Source organism: Lutjanus erythropterus, chromosome 16 (genome assembly GCF_056507025.1).
Source record: "Lutjanus erythropterus isolate fLutEry1 chromosome 16, fLutEry1.hap2, whole genome shotgun sequence".
Taxonomy (NCBI): Eukaryota; Metazoa; Chordata; class Actinopteri; order Lutjaniformes; family Lutjanidae; genus Lutjanus; species Lutjanus erythropterus.
This window is the reverse complement of record NC_139332.1, coordinates 30,299,013-30,313,781: the sequence shown is the minus strand read 5'-3', so window position 1 is coordinate 30,313,781 and position 14,769 is coordinate 30,299,013. Positions and strand designations below refer to the sequence as shown.

General features: G+C 38.0%; 1 protein-coding gene across 1 annotated transcript; it reads left to right on the top strand.

Annotated features, from left to right (window-relative positions):
* Window positions 1–1,862: 1,862 nt before the first annotated feature.
* On the top strand, window positions 1,863–14,677 carry styk1a (serine/threonine/tyrosine kinase 1a). The gene is made up of 10 exons (XM_084738949.1): window positions 1,863–2,113; window positions 6,104–6,159; window positions 9,561–9,764; window positions 9,903–10,139; window positions 10,521–10,702; window positions 12,021–12,101; window positions 12,519–12,733; window positions 13,214–13,254; window positions 13,663–13,759; window positions 14,292–14,677. Exons 2-10 carry the CDS (start codon window positions 6,105–6,107, stop codon window positions 14,485–14,487), a joined length of 1,308 nt encoding a protein of 435 aa, XP_084595075.1. The 5' UTR covers window positions 1,863–2,113; window position 6,104; the 3' UTR covers window positions 14,488–14,677.
* The last annotated feature ends 92 nt before the right edge of the window (window positions 14,678–14,769 follow it).

The window sequence follows — 14,769 nt, the reverse complement described above, 5'->3', positions numbered from 1 at the left end:
CATTAAGCTAATGAACACACTGAAGATATAGATGGATAAAGATAAATACAGTGGCTATGGTGAAACCTGACAAACGTGATATCAGTGTCTGCGGGTGTGTCAGCACTCCAGCTTGACTGTTTAAAGAGAAGAGGGTGGAGGTGACCCAGCAGATGAAAAGCCATGATTATTCAATACCAGTTCTGTCGACACACGCACACACCAGAGCTGGCGACACGCCTTTCTGCTCAAATAAAAGTGATAAATGCATTGGAGTCTGTTTCTTTGACATCTTGCCAGAATAAAAAAAAATAATAAATAAAACTCATTGTGTGTTTCTAACATGATAGCATATTGCTACATTTTATCTGGAAGATCTAGAATTTAGACAACAGCATTTCAAAAACCTTTCTTTGAGCCAAGATATATATATGTCTGATAATATATTTGCAATTGTCAACATCTTCTTCTTTGCTACTTTAGCAAAATTTCTCTTTCCACATTTCCTTGGGGCATAGCCAACTATGGATGGTAATGATTAATCATTAATTAACTGATCACCATAAAGAATTGAACAGATTAAAATGTATTTATTGATAATTAATTGATAGTCTAGTAAATACAGTAATCGTCCCTCATTTGACATAGTTTTTATCTGGTAGAGCCACTGATTAAGGAAACCTTAAATTAAATTTAAAACTGGAAAACAAATGGAAAAAAATGAAAAAAGATTTTAAAAAAAGAGAATATATATATATACATATATATATATATATATATATATATATATATATATATATATATATATATATATATATATATATATATATATGTATGTATATAAAAATGAGAAAAAATGTGTTATGTATCATATTAATTAATGATTCATTAATGGATTGTTAGCGTTTTCAACTATCAACTGAGGAAAATGCACAAAATTTGCAACCCAACAGCCCATCCATCCATCCATCCATCCATCCATCCAGCTTCAACCGCTTATCCAAAATTGGGTCACGGATGTAACAGTTCCAGCAGGGGACCCCGGGCATCCCTTTCCCCGGCTACATTAACCAGCTTTGACTGGGGGATCCCGAGGCATTCCCAGGCCAGGGCAGAGATTTAATCCCTCCACCTAGTCCTCGGTCTGCCTCATGGCCTCCTCCCAGCTGGACATGCCTGGAACACCTCTCTAGGGAGGCGACCAGGTGGCATGCTTACAAGATGCCCAAACCACCTCAACTGGCTACTTTCTACGCAAAGGCGCAGCGGCTCAACTCCAAGATCCTCACGGATGACTGAGCTTCTCACCCTATCCCTAAGCATGATGTCATCCACCCTGCCGAGAAAACCCATTTCTTGTATCCGCGATCTCGTTTTTCGGTCATGACCCACCCTTCACGACCATAGGTGAGAGTAGGAGCGAAGATTGACCGGTAGATCAAGAGCTTTGCCTTCCGGCTAAGCTGTAAGTGTAATGTTAAATAGGCATGTTTGGTGATGCATCTGAAAGGTCTGCACAGAAGGCAACTATTTCAATTAGCTCAGGCATGTGGCATCGAAATGAAACACCGTATTCTGTGGTGTGATTCTGTCCAGTAGGTACTGGGCATATGAGAACCAGTGCCATGTTGGCACCGGATTTCAGTGCACAACCCTACCCTCGACTCAGTAACCCAGAGTCTGTCAAGCTGACAAATACAGGCAGCTGTCAGGAAACTTGACACATACACACAAAAACACATGAACAGTGGTACACAAATAACATGCACATAGCAAATACAATACTGACTGCAAGGTGTGTGCAGGTGATAAGGTTGATAAGGAAAAAGTGCTGAAGGGAGGGGGTGTGGCCAACCTGAGAGAGAGACAGAGAGAGACTGGGGGAAAGACACAACTGAGAAAACACGCTGTGCTGGTGACAGCAAAATAGAAAGAGAGATTCTAACATCACCAGTTACTTCAATGGAAATGTGTTCACCTGTGGACATCACTATAGCCAGCAGACTGACTATGAAAACATGAACACTGAGAAGGTGGACTTTAATTTGTCTGCACTCATATGACTGGCAAGGACAGCAAACTGCGTGTTTTGGATATGAGGAGTACACAGATCTGGATACCTGAAGTTGGCCAGGTAAGATGAAAAATAAAACTGAGTCAAATTAAATACTTTGGATGTGTGATTGAAACAACTTTACAGTGGCTAAATCCCTCATTTGTGATGTGGTTTCCACATATTTGCTATTTGCTATTGTATATACATGTACATGCTGCATGTGTTCTGGTGTTATGTTTTGTGTGTACAAATGTGCATGTAGCCAGTATCTCTGTATGACTTTTTGGTGTCATCATCATGTGAATCTTCACACACTAATGCAAATGTGTGTTTTGACGCACCATGTTGTTTGTATGCGCATTTACACACACTGACATAGTATGTCTGTGTGTCTTTAACAGCATATTTCAGTTTCTGTTCCCCTGGTGTGTTGTGAGATGACCCAGTCTTTTGTTGTGCATGCAAGTGTGTGTTGATGCAGGAGAGCTATTGGTGCATATGTGTGAGAGAACAATGCAGACAAACAGGTTCACTAACATCCATCCTTTCTAAAGTGTAAATGACAGTGTCAGTGTCTGTGTATGTTTTGCCTTAAAAAATGCTTACTGCATACCAATGTGACTCCGTAAGGGTGTGTGCGTGTATGTGTCACACTGAGAGAGTACACACTATAATAAGATTTTTTGGTAATGATGATGCTGCATTATTACCACATGACTGACGAAGTTACAAACACTTTGTATCTGTGTGTGTTGAGAATGAGTGTCTTCATTCCGGGGCTAACAACCAATATATCGCAACAACGAACTGTTGTGTACATTACATAACTTTAACTGCATTTGGTGAAACAGTTCTTCGGATGACAGAAGAAGAAAAGGTAGGCATGAGAATAATTTCTTAAGAATTATTTCACTGACAAGATATAAGCTGCTCATAGACAAAGGTAAAAGTAGATAAATCCTTCTTACCACAAAGCAATTAGTCAGGTAAGGGACTAAACATTAAGTGCTTTGTATTTCACAGAGACAGACGTTAACATTTTACAGTGACAACTGTGTTGTCCTCATTCTCCATGAATGTTGTGATGTGGTGTTTCCTGAAGACATCGTTTCTGATGAAAAACAAGCTACACTTCTTGGCTTGTTGAGGAAACTAGTGGCACACACTTAAGTACATTACGTCCTTACATTTGTCACATTCTAGCCACATAAAACTCCTGCGTCCATTCAATCCTAAATTGTTGTTGCTGTTTTTTATAGTCTGCCTTTTGTGCATCTAGTTCATCTTCTTCTTCTTCTTAAGGATCACATTAGCAGTTTGGGTAAGCATAGTAAACCCAACACTCAGTAGCCCCAACATATCGATAGCTAGCCAGGGACGAGTGCTGTTTGGTGTTTTCATAAAATGTTGAACTAAAAACGCAAAGGAATCAGGATGCTTGTGGAACTGTGACACTGTGATGGCAAAGACGTGCAGTATGGGGGTGAAACTTGGAGTCATGTTTTTTGGTCGTTGGTCATGTTTTGTTTGTGATCAAATATTGATTATCATTTGAAGAGGTGTAGATATACAATGAGCAACACAGCAGTAGAAGAGTATTAACATAACTACACATAGCTTGCTTACGTTACTCACAACCCAATAATATTACGTTTACTCTCAGAGAGGAGTGAAGAAACCAAACAATATTCACATTTAAGAAGCTGAAATCAGAGAATTGTGACTTTTTCTCCAAAGAAATGACTCAAACCAATTAATCTATTATCAAAATAGTTGGCAATTAATTTAATAATCAATTAATAATCAAATAATTATCGACCAATCCTTGCCACTCTACATATGCACATATTTATATAAAACTACATACACCTTCATATTCATTGTAAGGAACATGAAATTAAATTAAATATTTATTAATAATAATAATAATTATTATTATTATTATTATTATTATTATTATTATTATTAAATTTTTTTTTAAAAGCTGTGTTTGTTTTATTCAGTTAGATTACAATTCAATCCTGTTTCATCATCGACTGTGTATTAGTACTATCTGAGTACTTTGTGAGTACTAGGATAACAGTGAGTTTTGGTGCAACTGGCCACAGAGGCCCCAGTGAAAATGAAAAAAATTAGATGCACCAATCATTCAAATCACTCCTACTAATTGTAATTTATCATAACAGAACATCTGTCAAAATAATCACAATGGGATTTTCTTTTTCCATATCGTGCAGCCATAATCACAGGCATGCAGTGTTTTGATTCTACCTGACCAACAGAGAAACCTCACTCTTGCCTACATTTGTTTAGGAAATTAGATTAATATGAGGACAACAGTGTACGTGCCAAACACAGTCCTCAGTGCAAAGTGGGTGTTCTTCCTTTTAACCTCCTGTTTTGATTATGTGATTAACTACTTGTGTAAAATATGGGTGTTTGAAAAGACCTGGGAAACAAGTTCAAGTTTACAGGAACAAATGTACTCAGGGGAAATTTGCATAGCACACAAGCACACAGACACAGAAACCCTCCCATTCAGTACACATCCTCACTTCCCCTGTAACATCAAGTTCTCCATTAATGTTTTAATGTATTTCACTTCCCTTGGTATTAACGTGTTCTGCCACCAAGTTTGCTTTACAGTTACTTCATTTGATACTGTATTTTGTTACTGTTTTCCTGCATAGAGAATCACTGGTCACTGACATCAAAAACAGCAAGGGCAGTAAAGTGCTGCGTGGAGATAACTGGCAGGCCAACCCAAAACTTAACTGGTTCTCCTCGACACAAAGCAAACAGGATTATTATCATCATTATTATTAGTAAACACATTGTTGAATCTCATTCCCTGGACATCAAATACAGACACTGTGTGTTGGCAAACATCCCGAACACAGCAAAATAATGAAAAATTAAGGAAATATGGGCAGAGGGCAGGGTCTCTGCTGATACAGCCACCACCACAAGTGGTGATTGAAAGGGATAATGTATAAGGCTATTGGGATGTTGTTGTTTTCTTTTTTGGAAAATACTGCATATTGTGCCTTTAATGTCTGTGACAACCTCTGTAGTCTCATTTAGCCATTTGTTAGGAACTGCTTTTTTTAAGCCAAAGAAAAGCTATTGTTATTTACTGACCTATTTCATGTCATAGAACAAAACAGGAAAGTCTCGGGAAAGTTTTTGCTATTAACCACAGACCTTACTTCAGGCATCTAACCAAAAACAACATCAAAACAAGGAAATGAGGAACAGAGCTCATTCCTGGAGCACTCTATAAAGGACAACTTGTGTCCCTTTTAGCAGGGAACTTTCACCTAAATATGTCTGTAGTTACCATGTAGCGGTCCTTAGAGCTTCCTTATGGCTGCCTTTTTTAAATTAGTACAAACAATTAAGAAGTGATCCTAAACTCTCTCTGAAGATACTAAAACATTTTACTGACAAACAACTCTCCTCAAATTTCACAACCAACTGATCAGCTACTCCTTATAAAAAAAGGGGTCATTTAACCAAAATTATAACTGTTTTGAGACCTTTGAAATGAAGAACATAATAGTTCTAGGGAAATGTTAGGATAAAAATTTGTCTGGTATATCAACCGTGTATTTGAGAAGTTTAATGGGCTGCTGAATGCCAGGTTATCCTTTCATGGCTTTTATGGATTTTGGGTCACAGCTGAGCGATGGTAATGGTGATCTCTGCTCCTCTATTATCCATGTAACTGATAGCAGGTTAACTGTACAAACAGAAAACAAAATATCGAGCACTCCTTTTTATATTTGCTGTGCGAGTGAAGATAAAAAAGGTCACAGTTTATGTTTGCTATGTGAGTACAGATAAAAACCAGGCCATAGTAAATATTAACATTATTTTCTAAAAGTTGCTGTAACTTCTTTTATAGCTCTTATAAAGCAGTTAAACTCTGAAGGAGCTACTTCATTCAGCTACTCCTGTATGTAGAGTTATTAGAGAGTCATATGCTGTGTCTAATCTTAGGGGATTTAGGGTGGCTGCTGAGCAGAGGTAATGTTGATCTATCCATGTTCCTCTCTTCCTCTCCAGCATGTCATCCAACTCCACGGCCGATAATCTGTGTGCACCGGACGACAACCTCTGCAGTAAGGACACAACAGCCACGCTTTATCTGTCTCTTAGTCATCATCATCATCTCCTACACGTTCTACCTCCCTATCTTTCCTCCTCAGCCCATCTCCATTCATGTCGCTGTCGCATGTCATGTCACCTCCCTTTTTCCTTTACTTTTCTTCCCTTCTTCAGATTCCTCCTCTCATCTATGCTTTTTCTACAAACCTGAAATATATACTAAACTATATCCTCCACTTTCTTCTGATTCCATCCTTCTGGCCCTTTACTCTTTCACTATTCACTATTCCTTTCCTTCTCCATGACCTTGTTCTCAGTCCTCCTGCATTATTACTGGCCTCTTATCAGCCTCTTTTCTTTGTTTCTTCATTAAAATTCACCACTCTCTCCTGCCATAAAGCTGAATTCAACTGCTGCCAGGGTTCATTTTTCTAATCTTGTACATTAGGCGGTAATTTGAAAAAAATAACCAGCAGGTTAATTGGTTATTTGTCTCTCTATGTATCATCTCATTGTCAGTTCTATGCCTACTGTGTATTTTCATTATACAAGCATGCAGCTGCCTCATTTTGGCTTAGTAAACGGTTTGGTCAAAGTCGATGAGCTGAAATGAACAGAAATCAACTCTCCAGTCTGACGATGTCTTGGTATTTGACAACATCAGAATATATCAATAAATCTATCTGTTTAATGCCACTACAATGAGTTTTAACTGGTTAAGAAACAGTCTCAAGTTAATACCAGTGCCTTTATGTGTTAACACGACCATTCGCAAGAAGAATCGGCCATTTCTGTATAGTTATTTTTTTTTGCCTGCCACTTGGTCGGATTCTCAATGAACTCAGATGAAACAAGGCTGTGTTTTAATTTATCCAGACAAAGTCACAGTCAAAAGTATGTTAACCACTTAAACAAAAGCAATAGATTTTTATTTAGACCATTCTATTTTTTACTTCAAATTTTGTGGTTACTGCAGTGAAAAAACTAACGGTTTTGTCTGCAAGGACCTCCAAACCAACCAAAAATTCCTTGTATTTCCTTGTAGTACCTTTAACTACGAAACTGACTATCGCTGAGCACAATGATGTTGCAACAATCCAGCTTCCAGACAATGTCACATGAAATACCGCAGCTCCATTGATGTGTGATTACACCACCAAATGACATAACTGCTGACTCACAGATACTGCTGGGAAGTCTTTGTGATCAGATAAGCTTTTCAACAACCATATCAGTATTTTGCACATTCTAAGCTGTACTATATACCACATTTATTTTACATAACTATTGCTTTATTAAATATACCGTAATGTTTAGGATACCTCAGCGTGTTTTTTTCTGTCATCCATGCAGTAAATTGTTTCTTCTAATAACTCTGTTGTCATGTTTAAGTTACATTTAATGTAGTCAAAATGCAGACTTTTTAAATTTATCTGTACTTTCAACTGCATCAAAACAAGATAATACTGTTTCTGAGGTCACACAGATTATGAATCCTGTGTTGAGTTACAACATCGAGTTATGCAGAAAAAATGCCTTTTTAAAAGTTATTACTGATATTTAGATTTATACTTTATTCTCTGAATTTGGGGTAACTTTTGCAAAGTTTCTATGCAGGCATTTTGTCGTTTTTAGCACCTTTTAAACTGTCCACATGCCTTTTTCCACCACATTAATTGGATTTATGTTTGTTTGTTTTTTAGTTTAAGTACAAAGCTGCCAGGAACCTTAAATACATGACAAATTACACAGTCACCTACAAAAATGTATGAGTCTTTAGTCATAATCACTCAAAGTTCGTTAGCTTAGTTAAAGGCTAGTTAAATATTTGCTCAGCTATAAAAAGATCTCTTAGGTTACAAACATGAAATTGAGTTTAAAAGCCTTTTGTGTTAGACTTGTATTAAGTCTCTGTGGAAAAGAGGTGATAAAGTTCAAACTCAAATCAAACCTTTAATGACATCAAGAAATGATTTGTGATATTCTGCAAATCCCTCACCACGCCTAAGAATGTGCCACAACCAGAACACAATGTTTACACAGACCAGGGGCTTTACAATCCAGTTTCTTCCCTCTAACAACACTGGATTCACATCAGGATTTTAACAAAAGGAGGTGTCTAGATGATGGATTTGATGGCTAACGGCTAACATGCACTTTATAACTGTAGTATTGTTATGTAAGGGTGCGCTGGTCTACACCCAGAGTATGGTATTAAAAAAACAGTCAATGAAGGGTCAACATGGAGGGTAGACATAACCAAATGAAAGCCATAAAAAGAAAAACCACAAACTGATTCAGGTAAATCCATGAAAGAGTTAAAATGAGCACAATCTGATAATGACTAAAACTTCCTGTAATCAGGAAAACATTTACATATTCCCTACTTAATAATGTGCAAATAAACCATTTCAGTTGGGTGGAAAATCAGGCACAGGTATCAAGAGTGGTTCAGTGGCTCAACAGGGAAATGCATGTTATCTGTCTGAATCTTATTCTCTGAATGTCAATGCATGACTCATCTGGGAGCGTCCGGGCCAGTTTTACTATCCAATTACAGCCTAATTGTGTTATGTTGACGGTGCAGCAGGACAAAAGTTGTTTCATTGTCAGCCAAGAACAGCAGAGGCTGTGAGCAATGTAATGAACATGACAATAATGAGCTACTGTGATAAATGTTGTCCACATGCCTTCCAGTTATGTAGACTTATTACCATAGTGACAAAAAGTACAGAAATAAAATCACAGGATCAAAAATGGCTAGTTGTTGTGTACAAATGCATCATTAGGTTATAACTGAATAGACAGTATGAATTCCTGCAGTTCTCCTGTGTTTGACCAAGAAGTGATCGTTTTAATGCTGACATAATTTTTTTTTAGTTAATTTTCTTTTCTTTAACAATACAGAGTAAGCATGATAGTTACACTCAAATACTTGAAATGCCTCTCTAAATTACAGCATCATCTAAATATATATCAGCACATCAACACTGGTGTAAATGGAGAATGATGTAATGTTACGATAGAACATCATGTCAACACTTGAGAGGTGCAATCTTTTTAACAGCCAACGAATTCATCCTGTCAAAGTGCCCTGAGAAAAGCAGTGAAACCAGATCTGCACGACTATAAGCACAGTGTGAAAGTGAACTTTTGTACTATGACTGAACTGACCTAAATGTATGCAAACAATTCACCAGAGGGTCGAGGACTGGAGAGGCATCTCTGTACTGCCCTAACTTCAGTAGAAGAAGCAGGAGTTTAGGACATTTCTGGTCAAGTGACGGTCTTTTTAAATCAGACCAACTTGTCATTTTGCATGCAAATAACCTGGTACTACAGGCTTGGTCTTAAAAATGCGCTGCCTCCTCTATGACCTGACATTTACACATGAACTTCTCTCTTCCTCTCTCAGTTGTAAGGGAACATGAGCAGGCAGTGATCATTGTCCCTACACTGCTCCTCTTGGGCACCCTGGTCACCTTACTGGCCCTGTTGTTAATGAGGTATTGTCCTGAACGAAGGCGGACACGGATCACAGCCCCTCAGCGCTACCACAGCTCATCACACAGACACACACAAAGGCACAGCCACAGACATCACCTACAGGGCATTGATGGTGAGAAAGCATGTATAAGTCTTTGTGTGTGTTCTTCGTCTTATTCTTGTAATATTTGTCATTGTCACTCAATTTTCTAAAGAACTACACATATGGATTAATTATTCTCTATCTCTCACTCTCTCTCTTTCTCAATAGCACCCCCAGGGATAAACCCACTGGAACATGAAGAGCTGCCAATGTCAGTTCAACAAGTGCACCAGAATGTCAGGCCAACTCTGCCTGCAGTACCACAAAATTCCACAGAGAGGCATCATGGAGGCTTCAGCCAGGTCACCGTCCTGCCACTGTCCTTCTCCATCAAGCCTAATGACACAGTCAGTCTTTATAGAGCCCGCATGGACAACAGGAATGTCATCCTGAGGGTGCTGAAAGGTACGGTGAGCTGATTACTATGTCTGCTGAAGAAGCGCAGAGAAATGTTTTGTTTTGCTCTCTTCTCAGCAACTAGGAGATCCAACAAATACTTTTATACTGGAGTTTGTACACAATTCCACAGTATCCAAACACCAAATGGGAGGTTTTTTAGTGACTTTCGAAGTTCAAAAAATAAATAAATAAAAAATAATAATAATAAATGATTGGTGGCATATATCCCTTATTTTCTTCACACTTGTCAAATGAAAAAATCATCATCAAATCTTCTGAAAATATGTAGTACAGTTACTATGTAAATATGAAGCAGGGTGCAAGAAAGAAACTTCTATGGTAAAATGAAATTTAAAATGTTATTCTGTTGTCTAACCTCTTCCTCAGAAACAGCAACCAACAATGACAAGCAGCACTTTTTGGGTTTTGCTTCCTTCGTGTCAGGACTGGGTCCGCACCCTTTCCTACCAGCGCTGCTGGGTGTGGTTTCAGTGCAGTCGCCCGTAATGATGGTCATGGAGGAGCTGCAGCACCGAGACCTGTTGGGATTCCTGTGGAGATGTCGACAGGTATAATAATCTGTTTATTACCAAAACAAAAGTTTCAGTGACTGGTTCACAAAGTGGTTTACATTAAAAATTGCACAGTGCAAGTTAATTTCAGAGGGCAGTATTTTAGAGATGAACGGTTAGTTGATTCGCTGTCCAGTTTAAAATACCTCCAAACTGCAGACATTTTCACTGTCCCGAGGTGACACGTTTGCCCTGCGTTAGCCTACTAACTACCAGCTCACTACTATTATGTTGTCTGAATTCCCCGCCTGCCGTAAATTGTGACGTTTATGGTGTTGTTTCCGTCTGTGCAACAATGAATACTGATGTTGTGGAACATATTAACATTAAAACTAAGCCATTGTCATTCCATTTGACAATCTCTTTGTACCTCAGGATGAATTTAAAACGTGAACATGGCCATGCTTGTTGTTTTATAAGGTTAAATCCAATAATTTCCACCCGATTCCAATCATTTGGAAATCACGTGAACGGCCCCGATTTCTGATCACAATATATACGTTACCCCCCAAAATCAACAACCCAGATTTTAAAAAATATGAAAAAGACAGTATCCATAGTTACTTGACAGTGGCAGGTACAGTATGTCCAGCTGTTAATAAGACACAGGTATACTCACCTGACACACATATTATTAGAGCTGCACCTAGAGATTATTTTTTAAACAATTAATCCATTGTTTATATTTTTCAATTAATCTATTAATCTTTCAGTTGATTTCTCGATTAATCTAACAATATTTTTTTTATTATTCAATTATATAAACATTAATTTACCCAACATATTTTTCAAAATCTTGTCTCATTAATATTTAAATATTTTATTCAATCAGAATCCTGCAAGATTAGACACGTTAGAGTAATGACAGTAATAACATATTTTGTCAATGCCTGACCTGATAAATACTGGACCTCAAATTCAAAAGGAACTATGATGAATGTTATATGACAACTTATCACTGTGTCAACCCTTCACTGAACTGGATGATCAGTATTTTGACTTAAAACTACTTATGACATGAAGTTATTTCATGGAGTCATATGCAGGTAAGCTAATCGCTGGCAGTGTATTTTTGCATGAGTGTGGGGCAAAGACGATACTTTCGTCATTTTTCTGCCAACTGAAATTAATTACAGTCTGCAACGTTAGTTTTAGCCATTTATCAGCAACTCGTATGTGCGAACAGAAAGTATAAATATCATATATCACAAAATACAGGTCTTGCAGTCTGTCTCAAAAGACTGCTATCCAACAATAAGGAGACTGACAAAAACATCTACATGTTTTCTCTTTTCTTCCTTCTTTCTCACTGAAGGATAACTCAGGTTCAGAGTCGTCCTGTGACATGACAGAAAAGAAAATCTTCACCATGGCAGGACAAGTGGCCTCTGCTCTGGTTGGTTAAACTGCTGGACTATTGTCCATCTATCTCTTGTTGGAATTATTGGGAGAAAGACCTCATTCTGTCTCCTAGTCTGTCTATATCCTGATTTGTTATTTGGTGGCAGTTTATTTCTGTCTTTCTCTCAGTTTTCTGCTGATGAATTATAAAGCAAAAAGAGTCTGAACAGTACCTTCACTCCACAGGCTGAGGTTAAGTTGTTATGCTATCAGATTAAACTAAATGTAATGTGATTTCTGCAAAAGTCTGAATACATGGTAAACCAATATAAATTAACAAATAAGATTGGTTGATGTTCATATTGCATGTTTTGTAGTACCCCTGTAGTGCAGATTTTTTCTACCACAGCCCAGTCCTAAAAGTCCTCATTTCCAACATTCTTCCTATAACAGTTTTTATCTGAACATCTAGGAGTACCTGCACAGTCAGCGCTGCATCCATGGCAACATGGGAGCTCGCAGCGTTCTGGTTGGTGGAGATCTGACAGCGAAGCTGTGGGGATTGGGCTCAGCGTACCGCAGGAAAACACAGGCTGCTTCACCGGGGGCAGTAGAGGACATGGAGATGAGGAAGTGGCAGGCACCTGAAGTGCTGGGCAGAAGAGCCAACAGTCAGAGCAGTGATGTGTGAGTGTCCAAGTCCTCTATAAAAATATTAAATGATGCAATGAAGATGACTAAATATACAGTGTGTCATTGAAATGACCCAGCTACAGATATCAAATAGGGAACTTGATGTTGCAGCCTGATTATTATCCCAGATCATGTCAGGATGTTTAATAACATATTTGAATAACTGCCAACATAACTATACCACATCAACAGTTCACAATCTTCTTCACACATGGAGATCGGCTGGATTTCTTTATATGAACAAACAGATGTTTTTAATCAGAAACTTTCACATTTCTGGTGCGCAAATTGGATTAATGAAATACGTGTTTTTGACAATGTGCACAAATGTGGATTGCAATGTCTCATCCATAAATATTGGCTCTTACAAAGATATTAAGTATGCACTTCTGTTCAGATTTGCACCCGCTGCATACGGTTTAATCTGAGACCAAAACCCCTTTTATTGACATATTTTTTTTCTCTTTTTCACAGATGGTCCTTTGGTATCCTGCTCTATGAAATGGTCACACTGGGTAGGTGTTTTGAAATTCTAGGCATACCTCCAAGAGAGGTTTGTATTTAATGAATCACAGAATTAGACTACATGAGTAAAATGTTGAAGTTTTATGACCATTATTGCCAGCATTGAATAAACATAAAATCCCTTTGTGAAATAATAAAGCTTACACTGAGACCCACTGTGGCAGACACATCACTTTGAGACATTCTTAAAACACATACAACAAGGACAAGTTAATGATGAGCTAATTACATAGCCAAACTAGGCATAGAATAAGTTTTTAAGAAATGTGAGTGAATATTTCCTAAACGTCTGTTATTTTGGCACTCTAGTTGCGCAGGACCATAAAATCCTTTCAGTCCATATTTGAGACTTGAGATTTGAGACTTAAATCTAATTTATAATACTCCCATGTCTACAGGTGATCCACCATTTTCTCAGCTCATGGCAACTGAACTTCTGCAGTATCTACAAAGAGGAAAGCATCTCAAACGACCAGCCAACTGCTCCAACTCACTGTAAGACAAATATCAGAAAAACTGTTTATCAGACACAAATCACACCGTGCAAGCACGTAGACTACTTACCTTAAAAAAAATGTGTTTTTATTCATCCCCCCCATTCTGTGCAGCCATCACTGGCTCAGCACACAGACAGCCTTGATTCACCACCATTACTAATGCCTGAAGTAGCTAGCTAGCAGAGATCAACTTCACTTCCTGATTTCGGCTAATAAAATGTTGTTTTCCAATTAACTTGAGCCCATATCACAAGTATCAAAAATACCAAATACCAAAATCTTTCATGAATGCTTCCGATATACTTTTTATACAGCAGCTAATGGTAGATAATATTTATATCAACAGCTAGCTAACATTAACGGTTAACCGTACGTCTGTGCTAACTTGTAAGCTAACAATTCCAACCTCCAGCTCATGAAGGTCAACACGTTTAAAATGTTGTAATACCGTGCTAACTATGTTTCTAGACTCGGTAAAATGATAAATATTTTTTTTTCGTTTGATATAACTGTTTAACCCTGGTCTGCAGGTACTCCATCATCAAGTCTTGCTGTCACTTTAACCCCCAACAACGTCTGTCGATGTCGGAGCTGATTAGAAAACTTGAGGCGGGAGAGAAATCAGCCAATGGGAGGACAGTTCTCAGAGTCCCGGAACCACTGCACATTGAGAAATACCTGAGGGAGGCGGGATATGGAGAGGCATACAACTATGCTGTGCTCTGATTGGCTGAGAGAGCCTTCGGTCAGAATTACATGGCGCTGTTGTTTCCGTGCTTTGGTCAGAAGATTTGTCTTATTTTTTTTTACACTCAAAGGACTGAGGAATGATGACTGCTGCTGCAAGAATGAAGAATTAACGAAAAAAAACTTCAACAGAATAGTGCACTATAACATGCCATATATTGCTGTTTATGAAACAATTTGTTTGCAAATGCATGTCACTTTATACGTTTGAAGACCAGTATCTAGATTGTAAATTTCTGTAAACTGTAACTATGTTCATCG

Coding starts and splice junctions, on each gene's coding strand:
- styk1a (XM_084738949.1), top strand. CDS start 6,105: ATGTCATCCAACTCCACGGCCGATAATCTGTGTGCACCGGACGACAAC. Junction 10,703..12,020: donor TCCTGTGGAGATGTCGACAG/GTATAATAATCT, acceptor TTCTCACTGAAG/GATAACTCAGGTTCAGAGTC. Junction 13,255..13,662: donor CTATGAAATGGTCACACTGG/GTAGGTGTTTTG, acceptor CCATGTCTACAG/GTGATCCACCATTTTCTCAG.